A 25040-nucleotide genomic window follows, 5' to 3' on the forward strand; every position below is an offset into this window, starting at 1 on the left:
AATTCTCACCGCAGTAACATGGTATTTTTCGTATTACACGTTATGTAAAAAACAGAAAGTGCGACATCTTTCACTCTTTGCAATGGAGTGTGTCGTGTTCATTTACTGGCGTACATTCTATATCTTCTTGGCTTGACCGTTCAATTTCTTTTTGTTCTTGCATCTTTAGATGTGTGTAGGCTGTAACCCCTGAAATATGAGACATGCACACATATGAAATTTAATGTACCATCACAGAATGAGCAACACCATCGACCGGATATATTCACAGTCGAAACTATAGGTTACAGGATACTAATTCAGTTCCTTCATTGTTTCATATGACTAATTAAATCTTGAGACCTCATTTCAAGTACTATAGAGCATTACAACGACATGAAAAGCCAGTTAGCATAACGTGTCTTCTTATCAAAAAGAAAACAAATATGATAGATTAGATGTTATGTCACATATAAGCACAATAATCTGTTTTGAAATAAAACTGCACCCTCTGAAAATCCTCCCAAGAAAATTGCTATTGAGAAATTGCGCATTTGTCGACGTTTTGCCATTGAATTAAACTACAAAGTACAAATTCACAATAAAAGTGATCATATCTTATCTCAATACGAAAAGCAATAAAAGTACGCGAGATATACAACTGCCAAATCCTTATATGACTCATTATACCACAATTCATCAACCACACTGAACTATATTTTGGATTACTACATGTAACACTGAGTAGTGACTTCATATTTGGTGTAAACAAGCATGTATGTTGGGAATAGTTGCCATACAAGTCGACCAGCTTTTCTGTGGGGTTTAATACAGCGCGGGAAGGAGCCATCGCCTGGTTTGCATAAAGCCGATGGCTCTGACCAGGTGCCCTTTTGTGCTTCCAACTATACCAGGAGGGATATCTGGGTCTCACGCCACCATTAACCCCTATCATGCTGGATACGATTGGTTCTGCCTTTGCGAGCAGTGTAGATCATGATCAGCCTGTACATCCATGCAGTCTGATCAAGATCTGCACTGTTCGCCATGAAGTAAGTATTTTTTTGGCAAGCACCCCTTTTAACAGTTAATGGTATTGTCCGAGTTGGACAGGTTCATTATAGAAATTTAGCAGTGTAAGGGTTAAATACGAAAGACCCGTGGTGACATTTCAACTTCATTATTTCACGATATCTGCTTCATGATTTCACGATTTCCACTTCATGAATTCACGATTTCACGATTTCCGCTTCATGAATTCACGATTTCCACTTCACGAATTCTCGATTTCCACTTCACGAATTCACGATTTCACGATGGTGAAATCGTGAATTCATGAAGTTGAAATCGTGAAATCGTGAATTCGTGAAGTGGAAATCGTGAATTCGTGAAGTGGAAATCGTGAAATCGTGAATTCGTGAAGTTGAAATCGTGAAATCGTGAAGTGGAAATCGTGAAATCGTGAATTCATGAAGTTGAAATCGTGAATTCGTGAAGTGGAAATCGTGAATTCATGAAGTCGAAATCGTGAAATCGTGAATTCATGAAGTGGAAATCGTGAAATCGTGAAATCGAAATCGTGAATTCGTGAAGTTGAAATCGTGAAATCGTGAAGTGGAAATCGTGAATTCGTGAAGTTGAAATCGTGAAATCGTGAAGTGGAAATCGTGAATTCGTGAAGTGGAAATCGTGAATTCATGAAGTTGAAATCGTGAATTCGTGAAGTTCAAATCGTGAAATCGTGAATGCGTGAAGTGGAAATCGTGAAATCGTGAATTCATGAAGTGGAAATCGTGAATTCGTGAAGTTCAAATCGTGAAATCGTGAATGCGTGAAGTGGAAATCGTGAAATCGTGAATTCATGAAGTGGAAATCGTGAATTCGTGAAGTTCAAATCGTGAAATCGTGAATGCGTGAAGTGGAAATCGTGAAATCGTGAATTCATGAAGTGGAAATCGTGAATTCATGAAGTTGAAATCGTAAAATCGTGAATTCATGAAGTGGAAATCGTGATTTCGTGAAGTGGAAATCGTGAATTCATGAAGTTGAAATCGTGAACTCGTGAAGCGGAAATCGTGAATTCATGAAGTTGAAATCGTGAATTCGTGAAGTGGAAATCGTGAAATCGTGAATTCATGAAGTGGAAATCGTGAATTCGTGAAGTGGAAATAGTGAATTCATGAAGTTGAAATCGTGAAATCGTGAATTCGTGAAGTGGAAATCGTGAATTCATGAAGTTAAAATCGTGAATCGTGAATTCATGAAGTTGAAATCGTGAATTCGTGAAGTGGAAATCGTGAATTCATGAAGTTGAAATCGTGAAATCGTGAAGTGGAAATCGTGAATTCATTAAGTTGAAATCGTGAAAATCGTGAATTCATGAAGTGGAAATCGTTAATTCGTGAAGTGGAAATCGTGAATTCATGAAGTGGAAATCGTGAAATCGTGAATTCATGAAGTGGAAATCGTGAAGTGGAAATCGTGAATTCGTGAAGTTGAAATCGTGAAATCGTGAATTCGTGAAGTGGAAATCGTGAATTCGTGAAGTGGAAATCGTGAATTCATGAAGTGGAAATCGTGAAATCGTGAATTCGTGAAGTGGAAATCGTGAATTCATTAAGTTGAAATCGTGAAAATCGTGAATTCATGAAGTGGAAATCGTTAATTCGTGAAGTGGAAATCGTTAATTCATGAAGTGGAAATCGTGAAATCGTGAATTCATGAAACGGAAATCGTGAAATCGTGAATTCGTGAAGTGGAAATCGTGAATTCGTGAAGTGGAAATCGTGAATTCGTGAAGTGGAAATCGTGAATTCATGAAGTGGAAATCGTGAAGTGGAAATCGTGAATTCGTGAAGTTGAAATCTTGAAATCGTGAAGTGGAAATCGTGAATTCATGAAGTGGAAATCGTGAAATCGTGAATTCAAGAAGTGGAGATCGTGAATTCAGGAAGCAGAAATCGTGAATTCATGAAGTGGAAATCGTGAAATCAAGAAATCGTGAAGTTTTTTCGTGGAATCGTGAATTCGTGAAATCGTGAATTCATGAAGTGGAAATCGTGAAATCGTGAATTCATGAAGTGGAAATCGTGAAATCAGGAAGCAGAAATCGTGAAATAATGAAGTTGAAAAGTCACCACGGGTCTTTCGTAGTTAAACTCTAGTAATACGGCGTCTGACCATGACATGGGTCGATGTGACGTAACAAAATGAAATAAACTGTTACATATTGTAACTGTACTAAATTTCGTCCATATTCTGTTAGAAGCAGGTATAGTTATATGATATTATTAAACATATTTGCTTGTACCTCTTGCAGTTAATGTGAAGACCTTGGCATGTGCGTGAAATTAGCCAGAGCAGCCAGAGTAGCCAGAGTTTAGCCAGAGTAGCCAGAGTTCAGCCAGAGTAGCCAGAGAAGTCAGAACTCTGGTTATTCTGGCTGGCCAGAGTAGCCAGAGTTCAGCCAGAGTAGCCAGAGTTCAGCAAGAGTAGCCAGAGTTCAGCAAGAAAAATCAGAGTTTCTAGGATGTTCAAATGTTCTGGCTACTCTGGTCAGCCATAGTATCCAGAGTAGCCAGAGTTTCTAGGATTTTTAGTGTAGCCAGAGTAACCTGGTTCACAAAACATTTTCCATCTTAGCTGAGTTTGATTATGAAACTTAATATGTCATTTCTATCTAAATAGCATGTTTAAACTGAATTTCAAGTTAATTACTATTTTCAAGTGGCTATTTAGAGTAGCCAGAGTAGCCAGTACCCTGGTTACTCTGGAGATGCCAGAGTAGCCAGAACTTTTGTTACTCTGGCTGGCCAGAGTAGCCAGAGTTCAGCCAGAGTAGCCAGAGTTCAGCCATAGTAGCAAGAGTTTCTAGGATTTTAACATGTTCTGACTACTCAGCCAGAGTATCCGGAGTAGCCCGAGTCACCAGGATTTCATTTGCTCTGGTTACTTTGGCTGGCCAGAGTAGCCAGAGTTTCTAGGATTTTAACATGTTTTTGTTACTCTGGTCTGCCAGAGTAGCCAGAGTAACCAGGTCCCATGTTCACAAAAGTTTTTCAGTCTTAGCTGAATTTGATAACGAAATTTAATAATTGAGCCGTGCCACGAGAAAACAAACATAGTGGCTTTGCGATCCGCGCAGCTGGTCAGGATCCATGCTGTTCGCTTTTAAAGTGTATTGGACTTGGAGAAACCGTTAGCGAACAGCATGGATCCTGACAAACTTTTGACAATCTCCAATCTGAAACAAACAGGTCTCATTGTAATGGATTTCTCGAAAGCTTTCGACAAGATCGATCATCAACTCCTCTATAAAATCGTGAAACTTTGTGTCTACAGAATCTCTCTATCCTGGATCCAATCTTTCCTTAGTAACCGTTCCCAATCTGTAGTAGTTGAAGGCTCACACTCTTTACCAGTTCTATCAGGGGGTTCCTCAAGGTTCAGTGTTGGGTCCTTGTCTCTTCCTTTGTTTTATCGATGACCTTCCTGACTGGGTTAAAGGTAGAATACGCTTATTTGCTGATGACACTATCATATACCTCAACATAGACTCGTTAATAGACTCTTACAAAGTTCAAGATGATTTGACAAAATTAGAAGAATGGGAACGTAATTGGTCTATGGAATTCAATCCTGATAAATGCGAAGTAGTAGGAATCTCAAAAAAAAAAGGAGAAAAAATATCATCTTTCCATATAAATTACTTAATCAAGAACTAAAAACTACAGAAAATGCTAAATATCTTGGGATTACTATTAGCGATGTCTTAACTTGGAAACACGTATTAAAATTACATCTTCAAAAGCTAGTAGCACTCTCAGATTTATAAAACTATGTACAATGTAATAACAATAATATGAAAGAAACTGCCTAAAAACATACGTTCGCCCATAATTAGAATACTGTAACACCATATTGCATCCATTGCAGAAAAAAATTAGTATATGAGATTATAATCATTATTATATTATTATCATCATCATCATCATCATTATTATTATTATTATGTTGAGCGCCCATTTAATATAAAATATACGTTCAAAGGTGCTTAACAATTAAACATGTGACATATCGCAGATATGTAGGAAAATCACAAAAACATGGCATATGCAATATTAAAACTGAAACTGAATGATTTGATTAATGGTTATTTGTACAACATTATTCGGGATCATGTATTCTTCTATGTTCTAGTGTCTGCCATTTAAGTTTAAGCATTGATGTTACGCTGCTTTGGTATGAGTAGCCAGAACATGTAAAAATACTAATAAAGTCTTGTTACTCTGGCTGAACTCTGCCTACTCTGGCCAGCCAGAGTAACCAGAGTTCTGGCTACTCTGGCTAAACTCTGCCTACTCTAGCCAGCCAGAGTAACCAGAGTTCTGGCTACTCTGGCTACTATAAATAGCCAATTGAAAATAGTTATTAACTTGAAATTCAGTTTTAAACATGTTATTTAGAAAGAAATAAAATATTAAGTTTCAAGATCGAATTCAGCTAAGACTGAAAATGTTTTGCGAACACGGGACCTGGTTATTTTTGCTGACCAGAGTAGCCAGAACATGTTAAGACCCTAGAAACTCTGGCTACTCTGGCCAGCCAGAGTAACCAGAGCTACTTTAATTAACCACTTGAAAATAGTTATTAACTTGAAATTCAGTTTTAAATATGGTATTTAGATAGAAATGACATATTAAGTTTCATAATCAAACTCAGCTAAGACTGGAAATATTTTGCGAACCTGGGACCTGGTTACTTTGGCCAAAACATGTTAAAATCCTAGAAACTTTGGCTGAACTCTGGCTACTCTGTTAGAAACAGCCAGAGTAACCAGAGCAAATGATATCCTGGTGACTCGGGCTGCTGTGGCTACTTTGGCTGACCAGAGTAGCCAGAACATGTTAAAAATCTAGAAACTCTGCCTACTCTGGTTGAATTCTTGCTACTCTGGCCAGCCAGAGTAACCAGAGTTCTGGATACTGGATGAACTCTGGCTTCTCTTGCTGAACTCTGACTACTCTGGCCAGCCAGAATAACCAGAGTTCTGGCTACTCTGGCTGAACTCTGGCCAGCCAGAGTAACCAGAGTTATGACTTCTCTGACTGAACTCTGGCTACTCTGGCTGAACTCTGGCTACTCTGGCTGAACTCTGGCTGAACTCTGGCTACTTTGGCTGAACTCTGGCTACTCTGGCTGCTCTGGCTAATTTCACGCACATGACCTTGGCCCATAATTATCAACGTCTTAAGTCTGGAACTTGAAATGATGAAATTACTGTTTGTCATATATCTGTACATCTTGCATACATTTTTAGCTCATCTGATTTTTTAAAAAAAAAATGATGAGTTATTGTCATCACTTGAGCGGTTGTCGGCGTCGGCGTCTGTGTCGGCGTTGCCTGGTTAAGTTTTATGTTTAGGTCAGCTTTTCTCTTAAACTATCAAAGCTATTGCTTTGAAACTTGGAATACTTGTTCACCATCATAAGCTGACCCTGTATAGCAAGAAACATAACTCCATCTTGCTTTTTGCAAGATTAATGGCCCCTTTTATACTTAGAAAATATCAGATTTCTTGGTTAAGTTTTATGTTTAGGTCAACTTTTCTCCTAAACTATCAAAGCTATTGCTTTGAAACTTGGAATACTTGTTCACCATCATAAGCAGACCCTGTACATCAAGAAACATAACTCCATCTTGTTTTTTGCAAGAATTATTGCCCCTTTTGGACTTAGAAAATCAGTTTTCTTGGTTAAGTTTTATGTTTAGGTCAGCTTTTATCCTAAACTATCAAAGCTATTGCTTTAAAACTTGCAACAGTTGTTCACCATCATAAGCTGACCCTGTACAGCAAGAAACATAACTCCATCCTGCTTTTTGCAAGATTTATGGCCCCTTTTGGACTTAGAAAATATCAGATTTCTTGGTTAAGTTTTATGTTTAGGTCAACTTTTTCTCTTAAACTATCAAAGCTATTGCTTTGAAACTTGCAACACTTGTTCACCATCATAAGCTGACCCTGTACAGCAAGCAACATAACTCCATCCTGCTGTTTGCAATAATTATTGCCCCTTTTGGACTTAGAAAATCATTTTCTTGGTTGAGTATTATGTTTAAGTCAACTTTTCTCCTAAACTATCAAAGCTATTGCTTTAAAACTTGCAACAGTTTTTCACCATCATAAGTGGACACTGTACATCAAGAAACATAACTCTATCCTGCTTTTTGCAAAAATGATGGCCCTTTTTAGACTTAGAAAATCATGGATAGGACAATATTTCTATTATCCAAAAAAAAATCCGATGAGCGTCAGCACCCGCAAGGCGGTGCTCTTGTCATAAAACTTGGCAAGAATATAGCATTTACTACAACAAAAAGCTGTGCCAAGTTTCAGAAGTATAATTTTATTACAAACCAGGTTATGACAATTTGAATTTTTAGAGTCTAAATTTCAGGCATAAGACGTTAACGTTTACGGGCCCACAATATGTTGGGCAAACAGCAACGTAGATTTATTACCGGATATCGTTGATAGTACAGCGGCTATTTGGTTTATATTCGGTTTGTCATTGAAAAGGATGCAACCCGCTATCACTGTAACACAGAACTTCAGATGGCCAACCATGTTGTACCTGAGATTTCTTAAGGAATAACGGAAACATAGTACTGAAAAAAGTGAGATTTAAACTTACGGTGGCACTGAGGTGGCACAGAGGTGACATGATGTTTTTTTTATATTAATACGTGCTAGTACAAAAAAACATCAGCGCACATACTAGTACGTGCGCACGTACTAGTATAAAAACATCTCCGCACGTATAAACTAATACGTGCGCATGTAATAGCTATTATATGGGTGGACGGATAGCTCAGTGGTTTGCACACTGGCCTTCCATTCCTGAGGTCGGGGGTTCGATTCCTGGCAGCTACTCGGGAATTTTCAGAAACGCTTTTCAGTGTTTCCCACTGGTCAGGAACCCAGGCAATCCTTGCGTGTATCAGTGCTATACACTGGGCACGTTAAAGAACCAGGCTGTCTATTCGCAACGAGCTAGGCTAAGTTAGCCGGACAAGCCTGTATCTGATTTCTGATCTCTCTGTTAGGGGGCTTTGTCTCACTCTGTCCCTCTGGTCAGATCGTGTCTGTACTAGTAGAGGATGAATTATGCCCCCTGTGTGGCTGCATTTGAACTATGTAAAGCGCCTTTGAACGTGAAATTGATCATGAAAAGGACGCTATATAATTCTGGTATAATAATAATAATAATTACGTGCGCACGTATTACTTTATACGTACGTATTTGCTTGAACAAATTTCTTAGCTAAAGCTTGGGTCAAGGTTAAGATTATGCAAGATTACTTTTGAAATTTGTAAAAAAAACTATTACAGGTGGTCCAAATCCTTTTGCTGTAGCTTAGAAAACAAGAAAGTAGGTCATTAGGTCACATTGATGGTCACTGAAAGTTTGTTTAAAAATCGGCATGCAAAACTATACATGTCATCCAAATTTCAAAGCCGTATCTTAAAAAACAAGAAAGTGGATCAGTAGGTCACATTGAAGGTCACTGAAAATCAGTTTTAAGATTGGTGTGCAAAACTGTACAAGTCATCCAAATTTCAAGGCTGTATCTTAAAAAAAACAAGGAGGTAGGTCAAGGTTACAGTCAAGTGACCCCTAATTACTTGGCGTCATAAGGTAATTATAATTAAACAGTCTAGGAAATATGATTAGATAATTTTTGAAGTAATTTTTCCTGTATAACTCATATAAAAACTATGTGACTCTTTTCACCCCAGGGGCATAATTTGAACAATCTTGTTAGAGAGCCACTAGGCAATGCTACTTACTGAATATCAAAAGCCTAGGCCTTGAACGTTCAGTCAAGAAGATTTAAAAAAAAAATTTCCTATGTAAGTCCATGTAAAACTTGGGACCCCCAGGGCGGGGCATCTTTTTACCCCAGAGGCGTAATTTGAACAATCTTGGTAAAGGCCCACTAGACAATGCAACATACCAAAAATCAAAATCCTAGGCCTTGCAGTTTCAGGCGAAGATTTTTATTTTTTTTTCCTATATTCTATGTCAAACGTGGGACCCCCGGGGCGGGGCCTCTTTTCACCCCAGGTGCATAATATGAACAACCTTGGTAGAGAAGCACAAAGCAATGCTACATACTATACATCAAAGGCCTAGATCTTGTGGTTTCAGACAAGAAGATTTTTTTCCTATTTAAATCTATGTAAAAGTTGAGACCCCCGGGGCGGGGCCTCTTTTCAACCCAGGGGCATAATTTGAACAATTCTGGTAGGGAACCAAAAGGCAAAGCTACATACCAAATATCAAAGGCCTAGGTCTTTTGGTTTCAGACAAGAAGATTTTTTAAGTTTTTTCCTATATAACTCTATGTAAAACTTAGGACCCCCAGGGCAGGGCCTCTTTTCACCCCAGGGGCATAATTTGAACAATCTTTATACAGGACCATTAGATGATGTCACATGTCAAATATTGAGGCTCTACGCCTTGGGTTTTTGACAAGAAGATTTTCAAAGTTTTCCCTATGTACAAAATGTAAGTCTATGTAAACCATGTGACCACCAGGGCGGGACTATATTTGACCCTAGGGGAATAATTTGAACAGTCTTGGTAGAGGACCACTAGATGATAATACATACCAAATATGGCAAAGTGTGGACGGACGGACGGACGACGACGGACGGATGCCGGACGCTGAGCGATGACAATAGCTCACCCTGAGTCTTTGACTCAGGTGAGCTAAAACACATATGTCACCTCTGTGCCACCGTAGAAACTAGTATTGTGGCATCGTTTTTTTTCTTCAGTTGATTCTTGTAAGGATATCTTCCCCAACTTGGACCACTAGGGTCGTTTCGGTCTGGTTTTAATTTTATTGTAGAATTCTTTACTGTTAATGACGCGTTTACGCTATGGATTCCATAAAGCCTACACGTTTTGAGCACTTCAAGCCGACATTTGTAAAGTTATGAAATACTTTTTTGAACGGTCCCACGGTCAAACACAGTGTTTCTTGCCAGGTTGTAATGTGTTGAACGTCCTTGAATGACCATACATTTGATTTTTTTGTGAAAGAAAAGACGACTGTACATGTACTAACGAGATACCTATAGGGGCCTCCGTGGCCGGGTGGTTAAGGTCGCTGACTTCAAATCACTTGCCCCTCATGTGGGTTCGAGCCTCACTCGGGGCGTTGAATTCTTCATGTGAGGAAGCCATCCAGCTGGCTTATGGAAGGTCGGTGGTTCTACCCTGGTGCCCGCTCGTGATGAAATAATGCACGAAAGGGCACCTGTGGTCTTCCTCCACCATCAAAGCCTGAAAGTCGTCATATGACCTAAAATTGTGTCGGTGCGACGTTAAACCCAACCAAAAAAAAAAAAAAAAAAAAAAAAAAAAAAAATACCTATAATTATGACGTAATCATATGCTTCGTGCGTTATGTTCTGTTACGTCGCGTTACATAACAAGAGCTGTCCGTAAGACAGCGCGCTCGACTTTTCTCAGTGCTTGACTCTGAATTTGAGCTTTGCCAGTAAAAAAAATCCAAGTTAAAAAGGGGCATAACTCTGTTAAAATTCAAATTATAGTTATGGGGATTGTGTCTCCTGGTGTAGACTTTGATAGTAAATACCTATTTTGAGTTTCAAGTCAAAAACTTTAATAGTAACTGAGATATTTGACTTTATCAAAACTTTTAACAAAAAAATCTAAGTTAAAAGGGGCATTAATCTGTCAAAATTCAAATCAGAGTTATGGGAATTATTTCTCCTGATGTAGACTTTGTTGGTAAATAAGTATTTTAAGTTTCAAGTCAAAAGCTTTGATAGTAACAGAGATATTTGACTTTATCAAAAACTTTTACTAAAATTTCTAAGTTAAAAAGAGGCATAATTCTGTCAAAATTCAAACCAGAGTTATAGGAATTGTGTCTCCTGGTGTAGATGTTGATATTAAATAACTATTTTGAGTTTCAAGTCAAAAGATTTAATAGTAACAGAGATATTTGACTTTATCAAAAATTTTAACAAAATTTCTAAGTTAAAAAGGGGCATAATTCTGTCAAAATTCAAACCAGAGATATGGGGATTGTTTCTCCTGGTGTAGACTTTGATAGTAAATAAGTATTTTAAGTTTAAGTCAATAGCTTTGATAGTAACAGAGATATTTGACTTTATAAAAAACTTTAACCAAAAATTCTAAGTTAAAAAGGGGCATAATTCTCTCAAAATTCAAATCAGAGTTATGGGGATTGTTTCTCCTTGTGTAGACTTTGATAGTTAATAACTATTTTAAGTTTCAAGTCAATAGCTTTGATAGTAACAGAGATATTTGACTTTATCAAAAACTTTAACCAACGCCGACGCCGACGCCGACGCCGAGGCGAGTGCAATAGCTCTACATTTTCTTCGAAAAGTCGAGCTAAAAAGGATACGTTACAGGTGACGTGTTCCCAATTATCCAATAAATAGAGAAGTTTACAAGCCATGCTAAAACACCAGATAGCAGAATCATAACCTGAAATGGAAGATAAAATAACCCTCATAGTCTGCTACTTCGCAGGCGAACTTCCCGATAACAATAACAGTAATCCATATGAATGAGCCATCACAGAAATTTGATGATCTCTTCTGTGAAGTACTCAAACAAGCTTTTAATACAGTCAAACTATTTCACGTAGAAAAATACCGTTAAATAACTTTTAATGGACTGCTTAACTGATGTTCACACAGTTTGGTCACAAGCAAGGTCTTAAGGTCACGGTTATTCAGAACAATAGTGATTCTTTCCTAAATAAGGCATAGAGGATATTTGTTTGTTTCAGTGAAATATCAATTTTATTTCACAAGTGAGCATCAAAAACTGATATTTTCACGAGTGGCGTAGCCACGAGTGAAAATGACTTTTTTGGTGCTCACGAGTGAAATAAAATTGATATTTCACTGACACAAACAAATTTTCTTTTTATTTCATGTGTAAAACTCTACTTTTGTTGCGTTATATATAAAATGTCCAAAATCGCGGGAAAGATCAACAGAAAGCATAACACAAATGACGTCATTTTAACGACGTCATCGTCATTATGGTCCCCGGTATTCATAACGCTCGGTATACAATTTGACTTTAATCGCGACGGAGGACTGGAACTAGTTCGGCAAAAATAGTGAAAAATAAAAATGATAATCTACTGTTTCAAAACTGTGGATTATCGCTTTTATTTCACTGAGAAAACTCTATAAATCACTGGAAAACATAAAATAAAAATAAGTAAATCATGCTGACTTCTCTAATTGGTAGACGAGTCTCAAACGTCAAAATCAAACTATAATAGTACAATGTACATTGAAAGGACATAATTATACAAATCATCTTAAAACGCAAGAATTAACAAGTTAAAATGACGGGGCGCGGGGCGAAAACTCACTATTTATCAGGGGTACGGAGCGAAAACACGATGAATTATTGGGGTCGCGGGGCGAAAAGTCGAGATGTAGTAACTCAAATGGCGAGGGTGCGGGGCGAAAACACGATAATTATCGCTCTTCAAACGTCGAGTTTTCGTACCGCTCCCCGCCATTAGTGCCAGGTATCTTTGAAATCCTTCAAGCAGTTCAAGAGTTACAGAGCGGACACGAAACAAAGTCATATGACCTTTGACCCTTAACTGTGACATTAACTTTGAAGCGAGCCATCCAAAATATGCGCTCTGCACGTCGTCTCGATGTTGTGAACATTTGTGTCAAGTTTCTTCGAAATCCTTCAAGGGGTTCAAGAGTTACAGAGCGGACATGAAATTGCTAGCGGACGGACGGACGTTCCTACACATGGGTATTTATGTGGCTACTCTTTTGTTCTCTCTATTGTTCTTTTAGCCACGTAAAAGAAAAAAAAAGCCACATAAAAGCCTTACGGAATAAATGACATCAAACTAAAAGTACAATTACTTATTGTTCCTATAGCCACATAAGTATGCAAATGTGGGCTCGGGCGGACGGACGGACACCCGTGTCATAAAATAATACGTCCCTTCGGGCGTATAAAAAGGGTGATTAAAGCAGTAACTTGATTTACAATGATTCAATCGGCTCTCGTGAATTTTAACAGGCCGGATTTCACTCGGCGCTGGTACCTTGTGGTATCCAGGCCTGGCAAAATTTTCTCGAGCCGAATAAACATTGCTACTGTTATAACAACGATATTATATAAAGGTACCTACAACTTCTACAATCGACCAAGTAAGCCAGGTGCTCTGAAAACTGTCCACAGATGTAGACAGTGTGATTGGAATCAGCATAAATATTGCTGAAATTGGCGCTTGATAGAACAGTAATTGCATGGAGTTGACATCTAACTCGCATTGCTTCTCGCCAATCCACTATACATGAAAACATACTCAAATACTTAGTTAAGATTTAAAATAATGCAAACAGATATACACCGTATAAATGTACATTCTGTATTCTACCACTAAAAATGGAAGTTATTTTAGCAATTGACTATTACTGCAATTTTACTCCATTTAATTTTTATCATTATTTCAAAATGTAAGTACATGTAGATGTTTTTCAATCGTACAATACAGGTTGTATCTGTTGGTTTGTTTCTCATGATGAGAAAAAATATAAAGAATTCGTGGAATATTATTTTAATCATTCGATGAAAATGAAAAAAAAACAACCTATAACTTACAAACTTAAAAGTATCATATAAATTTAAAAGTGTTCCATGCATGTTTAGACTATCAGGAACTTTTCTGCGAAAGTCTGACATGTATTTTTTGTCATAGCACCATGTAGAAAATAAACGCAATTTTGGGATTCAAACGTTGCTTTAATTCAAATTAAATATACTTTATGTTTTTAGACGTAATACAGACTTTTACGAATATAAAAAGGTAAACTACTGACCACCTGATATAAAGAAGTAACGATCACTCCAACGAGTCCATATATTATCCCTAATGCGTTAAACTTTACGTCATAGTACGAGTGTAAGAATACACCGACAGCTATTGGAATCTGAAAAAAGAAGCAGAACCGCCCGTTACTAATGAGGACGTTTGTGAAAAATTAACATATAAAGCAATCCGGAATCATTAAACTAATTTTGATATTATGAAAGTATTTGGTCTTTATTCAAATGTATCCAAAGTCATTATGCTGATTTTGATTATGGAAGTATTTTAATTTATTCAAATGTAGTGCTTCATCCGAAGTCATTTTAATATAATGATTTTGATATTATGCAAGTATTTGGTCTTTATTTGAATATATTGCTTTATCCGAAGTCATTATACTGATTTTGATATTATGGAAGTATTTTAATTTATTCAAATGTAGTGCTTCATCCGAATTCATTATAAAGATTTTGATATTATGGAAGTATTTGGTCTTCATTTGAACAAAGTGCTTTATCCGAAGTCATTATACTGTATTTGATATTATGGAAGTATTTTAATTTATTCAAATGTAGTGCTTCATCCGAAATCATTATAATGATTTTGATATTATGGAAGTATTTGGTCTTTATTTGAATATCGTGCTTTATTCGAAGTCATTATACTGATTTTGATATAATTATGGAAGTATTTGGTCTTTATTTGAATATAGTGCTTTATCCGAAGTCATTAAACTGATTTTGATATTATGGAAGTATTTGGTCTTTATTCAAATGCAGTACTTTATCCGAAGTCATTATAATGATTTTGATATTATGCAAGTATTTGGTCTTTACTCAAATGTAGTGCATTATCCGAAGTCATTATACTGATTTTGATATTATGGAAGTATTTGGTCTTTATTTGAATATCGTGCTTTATCCGAAGTCATTATACTGATTTTGATATTATGGAAGTATTTGGTCTTTATTTGAATATAGTGCTTTATCCGAAGTCATTAAACTGATTTTTATATTATGAAAGTATTTGGTCTTTATTCAAATGCAGTACTTTATCCGAAGTCATTATAATGATTTTGATATTATGGAAGTATTTGGTCTTTATTCAAATGTAGTGCATTATCCGAAGTCATTATAATGATTTTGATATTATGAAAGTGTATGGTCATTTTTTTTGAATATATAGTGCTTTATCTGAAGTCATTATATTAATTCTCTTAGTTGTTGATAAATGTTTGTAGTCTTCTTGTAGCATATAAACTGAATAAGAACGATGCATGGCGTTGTCGTCGTCTTTATCAACTGACTCGTCCCCACCGTGTTATACTGCAGCGACAGGTTTGTCAGAACAAGAAATCCACAGAACGATACGGCTAACGGAACGGCTTTTAGTATGTTCACGTATTTAAAACTGAAAGCACCAAATTCAAGACAGATGCTTAAAAGCATGAATGTGATAAGTAAATGAGTTGCTACAAGTGCGTAACTGCTCATGAGCTCGTGCAAATAAATCCATTTATTTAAAAGAATTAGGAAAGGGGAACTAACGAAGTTTAACGAAAAGGTAAAAAAGAATTTGGAATCACACATGTGCACAGAATCGGTACTTTTTACACTTTCCATTCTGTTGTGACTTGTAATGTACTTTTCAATACTTAACGTTTACATAAATATATATACTTATAACGTTAGTTTATATACTATATGCCTTGGTTTTTTTTTCGGGAAAAGTGTCGTTTTATTGGAAATAAAGCCACAATTTATCCTCAAGCGACAAAACAAAAAAAAAAAAAAAAAAAAAAAAAAAAAACAAAACAAAAAAAAAACGATATGTGTTTTCTTTTTCGTAAAATTACATGTATATGATATTTAATTCTGTGCAACATTTACTTGAAAGAATTGCTTAAAGCTGTAAATTTCTATAATCTATTAAAGGGGACTACTCCCCATCTCCATTTGCAGAAGTTCATCATGATTTTTGTTATTTTGACATGTACTTTTGTAGGCCTAATGTTTATTTATAAGTGTAGAAAATCCCTGAGGGAACATTTTATTTACAAATTTTAAGACAGGATGTCCATTAACTATGTGATGAGTATGTGAATTTTACCCGAAAATATAATGATATCGTATTACTATTGACAGATATCTCATTAAAATTGACAGAATATGTTTCTGTTAACTTCCGTTAGTACAAAACGTGTTTCTTTTTAAGATTATATATGGCCTAAACATTTCGAAAGAAAAATCGAATATGTTTTTTTTTCAAAGCAGTTGTCTTTGCTGAACATTGTATTTAGCTCACATGGGAATGGTTTTCGTATTGAGCACAGGCAAGGACTACAGAAATATTTTGGCCATAGGTCACTTTTCACAGAATTTATAGTCATTACAGTTGTGCCCATATTGAAAATTTCAGGGTTGTTAAGATTAACAAATAATCAAGGACTTCGAATGGTTATTGTCTTACTTACAACGGGTCAGAGTTCAGATGCGTAGGAATTGAACCACGAGGGTGTTAGCCCGAGTGGTTAAATGCCGAAGCATCTGAATGATTGAACCGTGGTAAATTAGACGATAAATCATAAGAAGGCCTTGATATTTTTCATTCTGACATGCACATTGACATATTTTAATAAATATTATGCTGGACTTCATTTACCCAAGGAGTAATGTATCGGACGTCATGCGGCGATTTGACGTCATAATGAAGTCACAATGCTCTCTTACCGTCATTCAAACAACGATTTTATTGGCTTTTTATTTATTCTTGCGTCGCTGTTTACTCTCTTTAGAACTGGTTGGACGATAACCATGAATTTATTGAATCGCATGTACCTTCGATCTCGTTTACCAACAATCCTGCGGAGTTCTCAGACGTCAATGCACAAAAAAAATCATGTATCATCCCTATATCCTATACAAACCGTTTACGCCGAAACTGTGTGCCTGATACGATTGCAACGGTGTGAGTTGGCTACAGGAAGTTAAATGGAAGGTTACTGAGCGCTTTCAAAGTAATTCTGCTGATCACTTAATTACTGAAATATCGCAGTTTATGAAATTATGTTCCATTCTTGTTTTTTCTTCTTCTAAAAACAGCTGTTGCAACAAATGATGAGCAAACAAACACTGCAATCAATTTTCAATTTGCATTCCAGCTGGAACATTCCAGTGATAGTTAACAACAAATTACGTGGCGAATCTATCATTTTTTTCCCATGATACCCCCGGCGATCACGAACACTAAGCTGAAAAATACGGTGGTACTTAAATAGCCTTACTTGGTAATTTCTGAGTTAAACATTTGTACAGTTACAAAATGCATAATTCGTGGCTCTTATATCTTTTCTACGTATGTTGTGTGCACATTTCATTGAGCAGTGGAGGAACATTATTTTACAATACTGTAGTAGTTGAAGGTATTGCTTTTTATTAGCGTTTTTTATCATACAAGATAGCTTTTGCTTGGAATAGGATTCCACAGCAATAAACAAGTTAACATTTGCTCATGAGCTACTTTCAGACAAAATATATAAAATTCCTTTCAGTGAAGGTCGCGAAATGATATGGCAGATTGTATTTTTAATCAGTCTATTTGTGGTTTTCGTGTAATACTCTCAGACTTTATTTGTTGACCAACATGTACTATTTCATTTGAATATAAAGGAATAAATGAGCCACACCATGAGAAAACCAACACAATACATTTGCGACCAGCATGGATCCAGACAATCCTGCGCATCCGCGCAGTCTGATCAGGAACCATGCTGTTCGCTAACGGTTTCACTAATTGCAATAGACTTTTGAAAGCGAACAGCATGGATCCTGGCCAGACTGCGCGGCTACACAGGCTAGTCTGGATCCTTACTGCTCGCAAATGCCCTATGTTGGTTTTCTCGTGGTGCGGCTCAAATATTCAAGATATTTTCTGTAGAGACAGACTATACTGTGGATATTTCATTGATATGAAATCTGAAACGACGAAAAATTCAAAATTTGCTATACCCAAGGAATAATGATTTTGGACTCGGTGTTGTTACATTTTTTTCATTATTTGGGATCATAGTAAACATCCAGTATTACTTAAATAGAATTCTGCTAAATGATAGAGGGCGTGAAGGGTGTTGCACATTTCATTATCTCTCATGAACAGACTCAATTAAATTATCTCTCATGAACAGACTCAATTTTATTATCTCTCATGAACAGACTCAATTAAATTATCTCTCATGAACAGACTCAATTTTATTATCTCTCATGAACAGACTCAATTAAATTATCTCCAATGAACAGACTCAATTTTATTATCTCTCATGAACAGACTCAGTTAAACCGAGTCTGCTATTGTTTTGTTTGATTGCGTTCTATGCTTCCAAACGAGCTTTTACAGATTTTATTACGTATATTTTATTTCTATAGGCATTATGCGACGCTCAAATACCAAAGCATGTGTTGTATGTCCATGTTTCACTCATGCATGTATTTTAACAAAACAAAACAAAACGCAACGCAACGCAACGCAGCGCAGCGCAGCACAGCACAGCACAGCACAGCACAACACAACACAACACAACAACAACAACAACAACAACAACAACAACATAGCTGTTTAGAGACTTGATTTATTTTATCGAATGTTTTTTTTTCAGAACATGGTCAGCCAGTCAGTTACTGTGAGTGGAACGGTTCTCGATATTTACCTGGCACCGACTTTAAGGATTACGATGAATGCATCCACTGTAAATGCAAGGAGACAATTATGACGTGTAGCTCGTACGTATTCTTTTCATATACTGTAAAAGTCTCTATAAGTCAAAGGCAAGAAAGTGAACTTTAAATAATGATAGAGTTCATATCATAGCTCTAAAAACTTCTTGTTACGTATGCAAGTGTGGAAAGCAAGTAGAATTTTAATGCCAGATATCGAACTTTGATATTCTTTTCAAATCGTAGAATGTTTCAGAACGATGAAGCTCCGATTTCTTGCTCGAATAAAACTATTAAGGAAGCTGGACAAAAATAGGGCCAGTTGATATTTAAATGTAATGCATTATCTTTCATGATCAGTACTATGAACACTAAAGTGAGTACATGTACTATTAGCATAACAATTGCAGCTTACAAAATAATGAGCCACGCCATGAGAAAACCAACATAGTGGGTTTGCGACCAGCATGGATGCGCAGTCTGGTGAGGATCCATGTTGTTTGCTAATGGTTTCTCTCATTGCAACAGGCTTTGAAAGCGAACAGCATGGATCCTGACCATACTGCGCGGATGCGCAGGCTGGTCTGGATCCATGCTGGTCGCAAACCCACTATGTTGGTTTTCTCATGGCTCGGCTCAAATATTCCTAAATATCTGTTTTTGTACAACAGCACTAGCGAAACTCTTTGCTGAGTAAAGGTAAATGGACAAGGTAAGCTCCTGTTTAAACACACAAAAATCTTAAAAATAAATAGCATCTCAGACAATGTAGGCCCCTGTTTAAAACTTGCAACCGATTTTGGAATTACTGATGACGACATCCGACTTTACTCCAGTGAAGCAAACGGAGACTAAATCCTATTCAATGGTTTAGTTTATGCTAATTTGTTTTAGCTGAGATGAAACTTCAAGTTTATTGGAACCACTATCGAATCCGCTTTCTGGAAAAAATAACAGTACTGGTGTCATATGAGAAGTCGTGATCCCAGTGTGGCTTGAACTCACGACCCCTGTATTGAGCGGCCGAGACCATATCACTAGACCACCGCTCCGCTTAATCAAACGCGTCTTATTTGTGCATACACTTAGGCAAATAAAATTTCAGTATTTATTTTAGATACATGTATTTAAAAGTAGACATGTTATAATAATTGGCTATATACATTTTTGTATAATGCTATTTCTTAACTATCACTGAAAGACTCTAAAATACTGAAACTGATGCTTGTACATGTAATTCTTTATATGAAAAACAAAGAAGGAAATGATTTAGTATCATATAACCTACAAGCAACGTCGTTCTGAGTAACTTCTGATTCTCCTACAGTTTATTCTGGAAACACTATTCCATACAGTAGGTACACACCACCAAAATATAATGACTAAAGGCATGAAGGTAGCAATTCGCCGGATATGCCACCGTGGTACACTCGAATGTAGTCCATATCAATATATAGCGCAATTTTCCAGCCTATAGTAAAGGCCATATTCATGCCAGATATAATCTTTATTGATGCTTGATTGCAAAGCGGAATGTTGCGTAGGATTTTAAACTATGATATATGCTTCAAAAGTGCTTTAAAAATGTCTTATATTTATTTAGATATCAATGATGCCTAAATTAGGTGACTGGGTGCGTGTTTTGAATTACGGTTTATAGACAATACACAGCTTTTCAACATATCTTATCTATCTTATCTATCTTATTGAATGTTTAGGTTACTCGAAAAAGTATTCCTGAGTACCAAGGATGATGAACTTTCAGACTGCAAACCCGTGAAGGTAGCCTGTGAAATCAGATGGGTTCTCAAGCGGAATAGGTCTATTCCGTGTCCTGCGCATAAGATTCCCAAGCACCAAGCCACAATTTGAATTCCAGTTTGTACCTGATCATCTCATTTATGTGTAATAAAGTAAATATTTATAATAGAACATTCATTGTTTTCTATCGTCATACTTTTGAACACCATGTACAAGAATGACGAATGCCCCCCTCTGTATTACCATTTGGACTCTTGACGCTCTACAACTTCCCAGGCCTACAAGTTCCCAGGTCGTTTTGTGCGCAAAACCTACATACACTCTGTTCTAGTGTTTCTCCCACATAACGACCAGTCTCTGTACGAATAAATAGTACACCGTCTTGAAATTTGACATACCATTAAACGTTCATACTTTGTAAGTAGAGTTTTTGATAGTCAGTAAATGTGTTGCTAAGTTGTATAAGTGAAAATATGTTTAATTATTTACTCGAACTTTGTAAATAGTGTTTATATACGTCGCGCACAAGGGTAGAACCACCCGCTTCATTAAGTTGGATGGATGGCTTCCTAGTATAATGATAGTTAACCTTTAGCATGCTAAATTTCTAAAATGGACTTGTTCATCACTTAATTTAGGCAATACCAATTATTATTTGAAGGGGTGTTCATTGAAAATTTAGTGACTTAACAGTGAACATCCGTGAAGGCTGATCATGGTCTGCACTTGGTCGCAAAAGCAGGGTCACTTGCCGCCAGCAGGCAGTTAAAATGAGATCTTTCAGCAAAGATATAAGGGACGGATTGTACTGATATTTCTAACTGTTCCCATTCCATAAAAGGAGATGGCCGCTGATGTTTATAAGGTTATTTTGTCAAAGTTCAAGTCCACAGCCTACACGATTACATACCAATTTGCCTCCAACAGGTTATCATGGAAAACATATGTGTTTTACAAACAGCTCCTGTTATATTTCATATTAAGTCTAACATTATACATGGGTTTTCAAGACTTACGGAATATATCATTCTGACTTTCTATTTCCATTTGGGCCGCACCATGAGAAAACCAACACAGTGCTTTTGCGACCAGTATGGATCCAGACCAGCCTGCGCTTCCGCGCAGTCTGGTCAGGATCCATGCTGTTCGCTAACGGTTTTTTTTTTAAATTGCAATAGGCTTTGTAAGCGAACATCATGGATCCTGTCCAGACTGCGCGGATGCGCAGACTGGTCTGGATCCATGCTGGTCGGAAATGCAACTTGTTGTTTTCTCATGGTGCGGCTCATTTAGTTGATGCATGTGCAGCAAAATTTATTTTGACCTAAAACGTAGATTTCAATATGTCGATCAGAACTGGAATGAGTATTTCATACCAAATGTAACCATAGCAACTATCACTGAATGATGGCAGTTTCAATTAGAATCAATGAAATATTTAACAATAGGTTATTGTTTTGTAAATATACATTGTGTATATATATTTGTTAAAGTAAAAAACAGTAGATTAAAATTGATATTTTTTGACTAAACGAGTTTATAATATTTTCATAAAAATGCGCAATATTGACGCCACGTCGTCCACTAGCAGACATGCTCCGGGAAAGAGTGGAAACTAGAAAATGAACAACATAACATATGCGTAGATTGTCTTGTCAATTTTGTACTTATTACTTGTAAATATTGTACATACTGTTGAGGCTGACTTGGAAGACAGGGCTTGCCTAATTGTGTTGCCTCAATAAACAAATAAATAATATTAAAGTAATTATTAGTATTATAGTTGATATTCGTATTATTATTGATATTATTATTATCATTATTATTACAATTTTTATCAAGTTATTTATTATTATTATTGTTATTATTATTATTATTATTATTAGTAGTAGTAGTAGTATGCAATGGACACATTCTCTTATGTTGATATTTTTTATGCCAAGTTATTGAAAAATCATCTATACACGAATGAATTCGCTAAAGTAGGTGTTGGTCTTGCGCGCGACATGTTTTCTTTTTATCCTCGCCGATGAAATCGGGAGTGGGTATTGAAATGGCGTTGTCCGTGCGTGCGTGCGTCCGTCCGTCCGCAGCCACTTCTCAGTACCTAGCAGGTAGAATTTCATGAAACTTGAAATAAACATGAACCAACATACTGCGATGATGCCCGTCAATTTTTTTTTGGATTGGTCGATTTCCCTTAGAGTTATTGCCCTTGTTTTAATGAAAAATGCTCAAAAATGTCCGTCTGCAGCCATTTTTCAGTAACTAGCTGAAAGAATTTCATGAAACTTGAAATGAACATGAACCAACATACTGCGATGATGCCCATCAATTTATTTTTGGTCAGTCAATTTCCCTAGAGTTATTGCCCTTGATTTGATAAAAAAATGCCCAAAAATGTCCGTCCTCAGCCATTTCTCAGTAACTATCAGGTAGAATTTCATAAAACTTGAAATAAACATGCACCAACATACTGCGATGATGCCCTCCAATTTTTTTTTGATTGGTCAATTTCCCATAGAGTTATTGCCCTTGATTTAATGAAAAATCCACATCTGCAGCCATTTCTCAGTAACAAGCTTGTAGAATTTATAAACATTTGAAGTTGTGTACCCACAACCGGTCATCACACATTGCCTTGGTCACCCCACCTCCCCCCACCAAAAAAATAATTCCTTTTTATTATTTTTTTTTCAAACCTTCCATGAATATTTATCAACATGCAGAGATGTACTGTTCCCCCATCTCACTCCTCCACCCCACTAAGTCATGCCCACCACCCCGATCATGCATCACTTCCACCCCCACCCAATTTTCCATCAATATTTATAATCAACATGTGATGTTTAGTACCCTCACCCGGTCGCTTGCACCTTCCCCCCCCCCCCCCCCCCCCCCCCCCCCCGAAACCAATAAAAACCCACTCATTTTCTGTTAAATTGATTATGTCTATTGAAATTATTTGCTTCTCAGTAACATCCTTAACTTTTTGCCGGATATATTGTTTTGCCATTCCTCACCACAAACCCTTTCGGCGGGGGATACCAATTCATCGAATTTGCTTGTTTGTTATGGAAGTTATTTGAATAAATATATGCATCCATGAAATGTGGTAGAACGGACAAGGAAATTACACATTTTTTTACCTCTGTATATGATCTTGACCCTTGAGCTAGACTCTGACATGCGACACGTCGCAGTTTATAGTGTGATTAACCATCCTGACATAACCGCCTCGGTATCCTAGTGGTAGAGCGTCCACTTAGAGTGCGGGAGGTTGTGGGTTCGATTACCGGCCGCGTAATACCAAAGACGTAAAAAAATGGTACTAGTAGCTTCCTCGCTTGGCGTCAGCATTAAGAAAGTAATGCTAGGACTGGTCAGCCCGGTGACAGTATAATGTGACTGGGTGGGGTATCATGTCACGTGTCTACGGCGTGATATTCCGGTGAGGCAGCACTATAAAGTTGGACATTGTGCTCACCGTCGTTTATATGACTGAAAAATGTTGAAATAGAACTTAAACCCGAATACACACACATACACAATGACATGCACACTGCCGCACGTATCCATTATTAACTGAATAAAACGACGGAATTTATATCTAAAATTATAGACATATAACATGTCTCCTTTAATTGCATCACTATGGAAACACTCTGAGATTTCAACATATATATTGTAGTTTGAACACACCTATCGTATTTCTCATGGGATATTAAATAATTCAAAGTAATTCAGGGGAATTTTGCGTTGTATCCGTCAATAACATTTCTCCAAGTGCTGGATTTTTTTTCTAAATTTCAATTTTCTTTCTTTAGGTTAATAAATGAGTTTCGTTTTCGATGTTTAATAGATCGCAACAGTTACAGTGTAAAATTGGCGAGAAATCAGAATTTGTATTTGAAACTGAAACGGAATCAAGTTACCCTTTATATGGTCGGGCAGGTATGACGACATATTGGTTCCAGTATGTCTAAGTACAAATGTGAGCCATTATTTAAACACCTTACATCATGTACGAATGTCATTTCATTGTATTCAATTTAAGATTAAAATTTTACTTTCCAGTTCGTTGTTTATTTCTATACATTTTTATAAAATGTAGATAATTGATTTGCAATCAGTATTTAATTAATTTGCTTCAGGTAGAAATGATATAATCAGACTATTGGGAATGTTAGTGAGTAGCAAGGGAAATCAATCATTTATCTGAAAATATACTGGGTGGTTGACAAAACTCTATAACATTCAAACGATGTAACTCATTGCAGACTCGGAGCGGCCTTCTGCGCATGCCCGAAAGTGATTATCAGTTGTAGCGCACGGCAAAAATATGCACATTTTTGCATGTCCGCATGCATTTAGTGTACAATATGCATAAAATACTGACTAAAGGTTAGGGTTAGTATCACCATGGTTACAAAATATATACATTTAAGATATTTTCGTTCAAATTTAGTTAATCCGGTATGTACCGGAGTCTGTAATTTATACCAGCGCTCCAAGTCTGCATTGAGTCAGAGTCACATTCAAATATACAGAAGAAGGTTTTTAAGTTAAAGTAGCATAAATGTTCTTTATGCCTTTGTTTATAATGTGGCTGCAACACTTTTGTTGTGAACATGAAACAGCAAGTTTACTTTGAG

The 25040-nt window shown here is 36.7% G+C and overlaps 2 protein-coding genes across 2 annotated transcripts; one reads left to right on the top strand and one right to left on the bottom strand.

The window, feature by feature from the left end:
- Positions 1–34: 34 nt before the first annotated feature.
- LOC123560927 (solute carrier family 35 member E3-like) lies at positions 35–15560 on the bottom strand. The gene is made up of 6 exons (XM_053552356.1): positions 15131–15560; positions 13926–14040; positions 13235–13393; positions 11453–11535; positions 7502–7614; positions 35–189 (listed from the first exon to the last, which is right to left on the bottom strand). The coding sequence occupies exons 1-6, from the start codon at positions 15535–15537 to the stop codon at positions 71–73; spliced, it is 996 nt and encodes a 331-aa protein (XP_053408331.1). The 5' UTR covers positions 15538–15560; the 3' UTR covers positions 35–70.
- A 1639-nt stretch (positions 15561–17199) lies between these two features.
- LOC123560487 (uncharacterized) lies at positions 17200–20556 on the top strand. Its single transcript, XM_045352675.2, has 3 exons — positions 17200–17336; positions 18567–18690; positions 20343–20556. The coding sequence occupies exons 1-3, from the start codon at positions 17237–17239 to the stop codon at positions 20494–20496; spliced, it is 378 nt and encodes a 125-aa protein (XP_045208610.1). The 5' UTR covers positions 17200–17236; the 3' UTR covers positions 20497–20556.
- The last annotated feature ends 4484 nt before the right edge of the window (positions 20557–25040 follow it).

This window comes from Mercenaria mercenaria, chromosome 10 (assembly GCF_021730395.1).
Source record: "Mercenaria mercenaria strain notata chromosome 10, MADL_Memer_1, whole genome shotgun sequence".
Classification (NCBI taxonomy): Eukaryota; Metazoa; Mollusca; class Bivalvia; order Venerida; family Veneridae; genus Mercenaria; species Mercenaria mercenaria.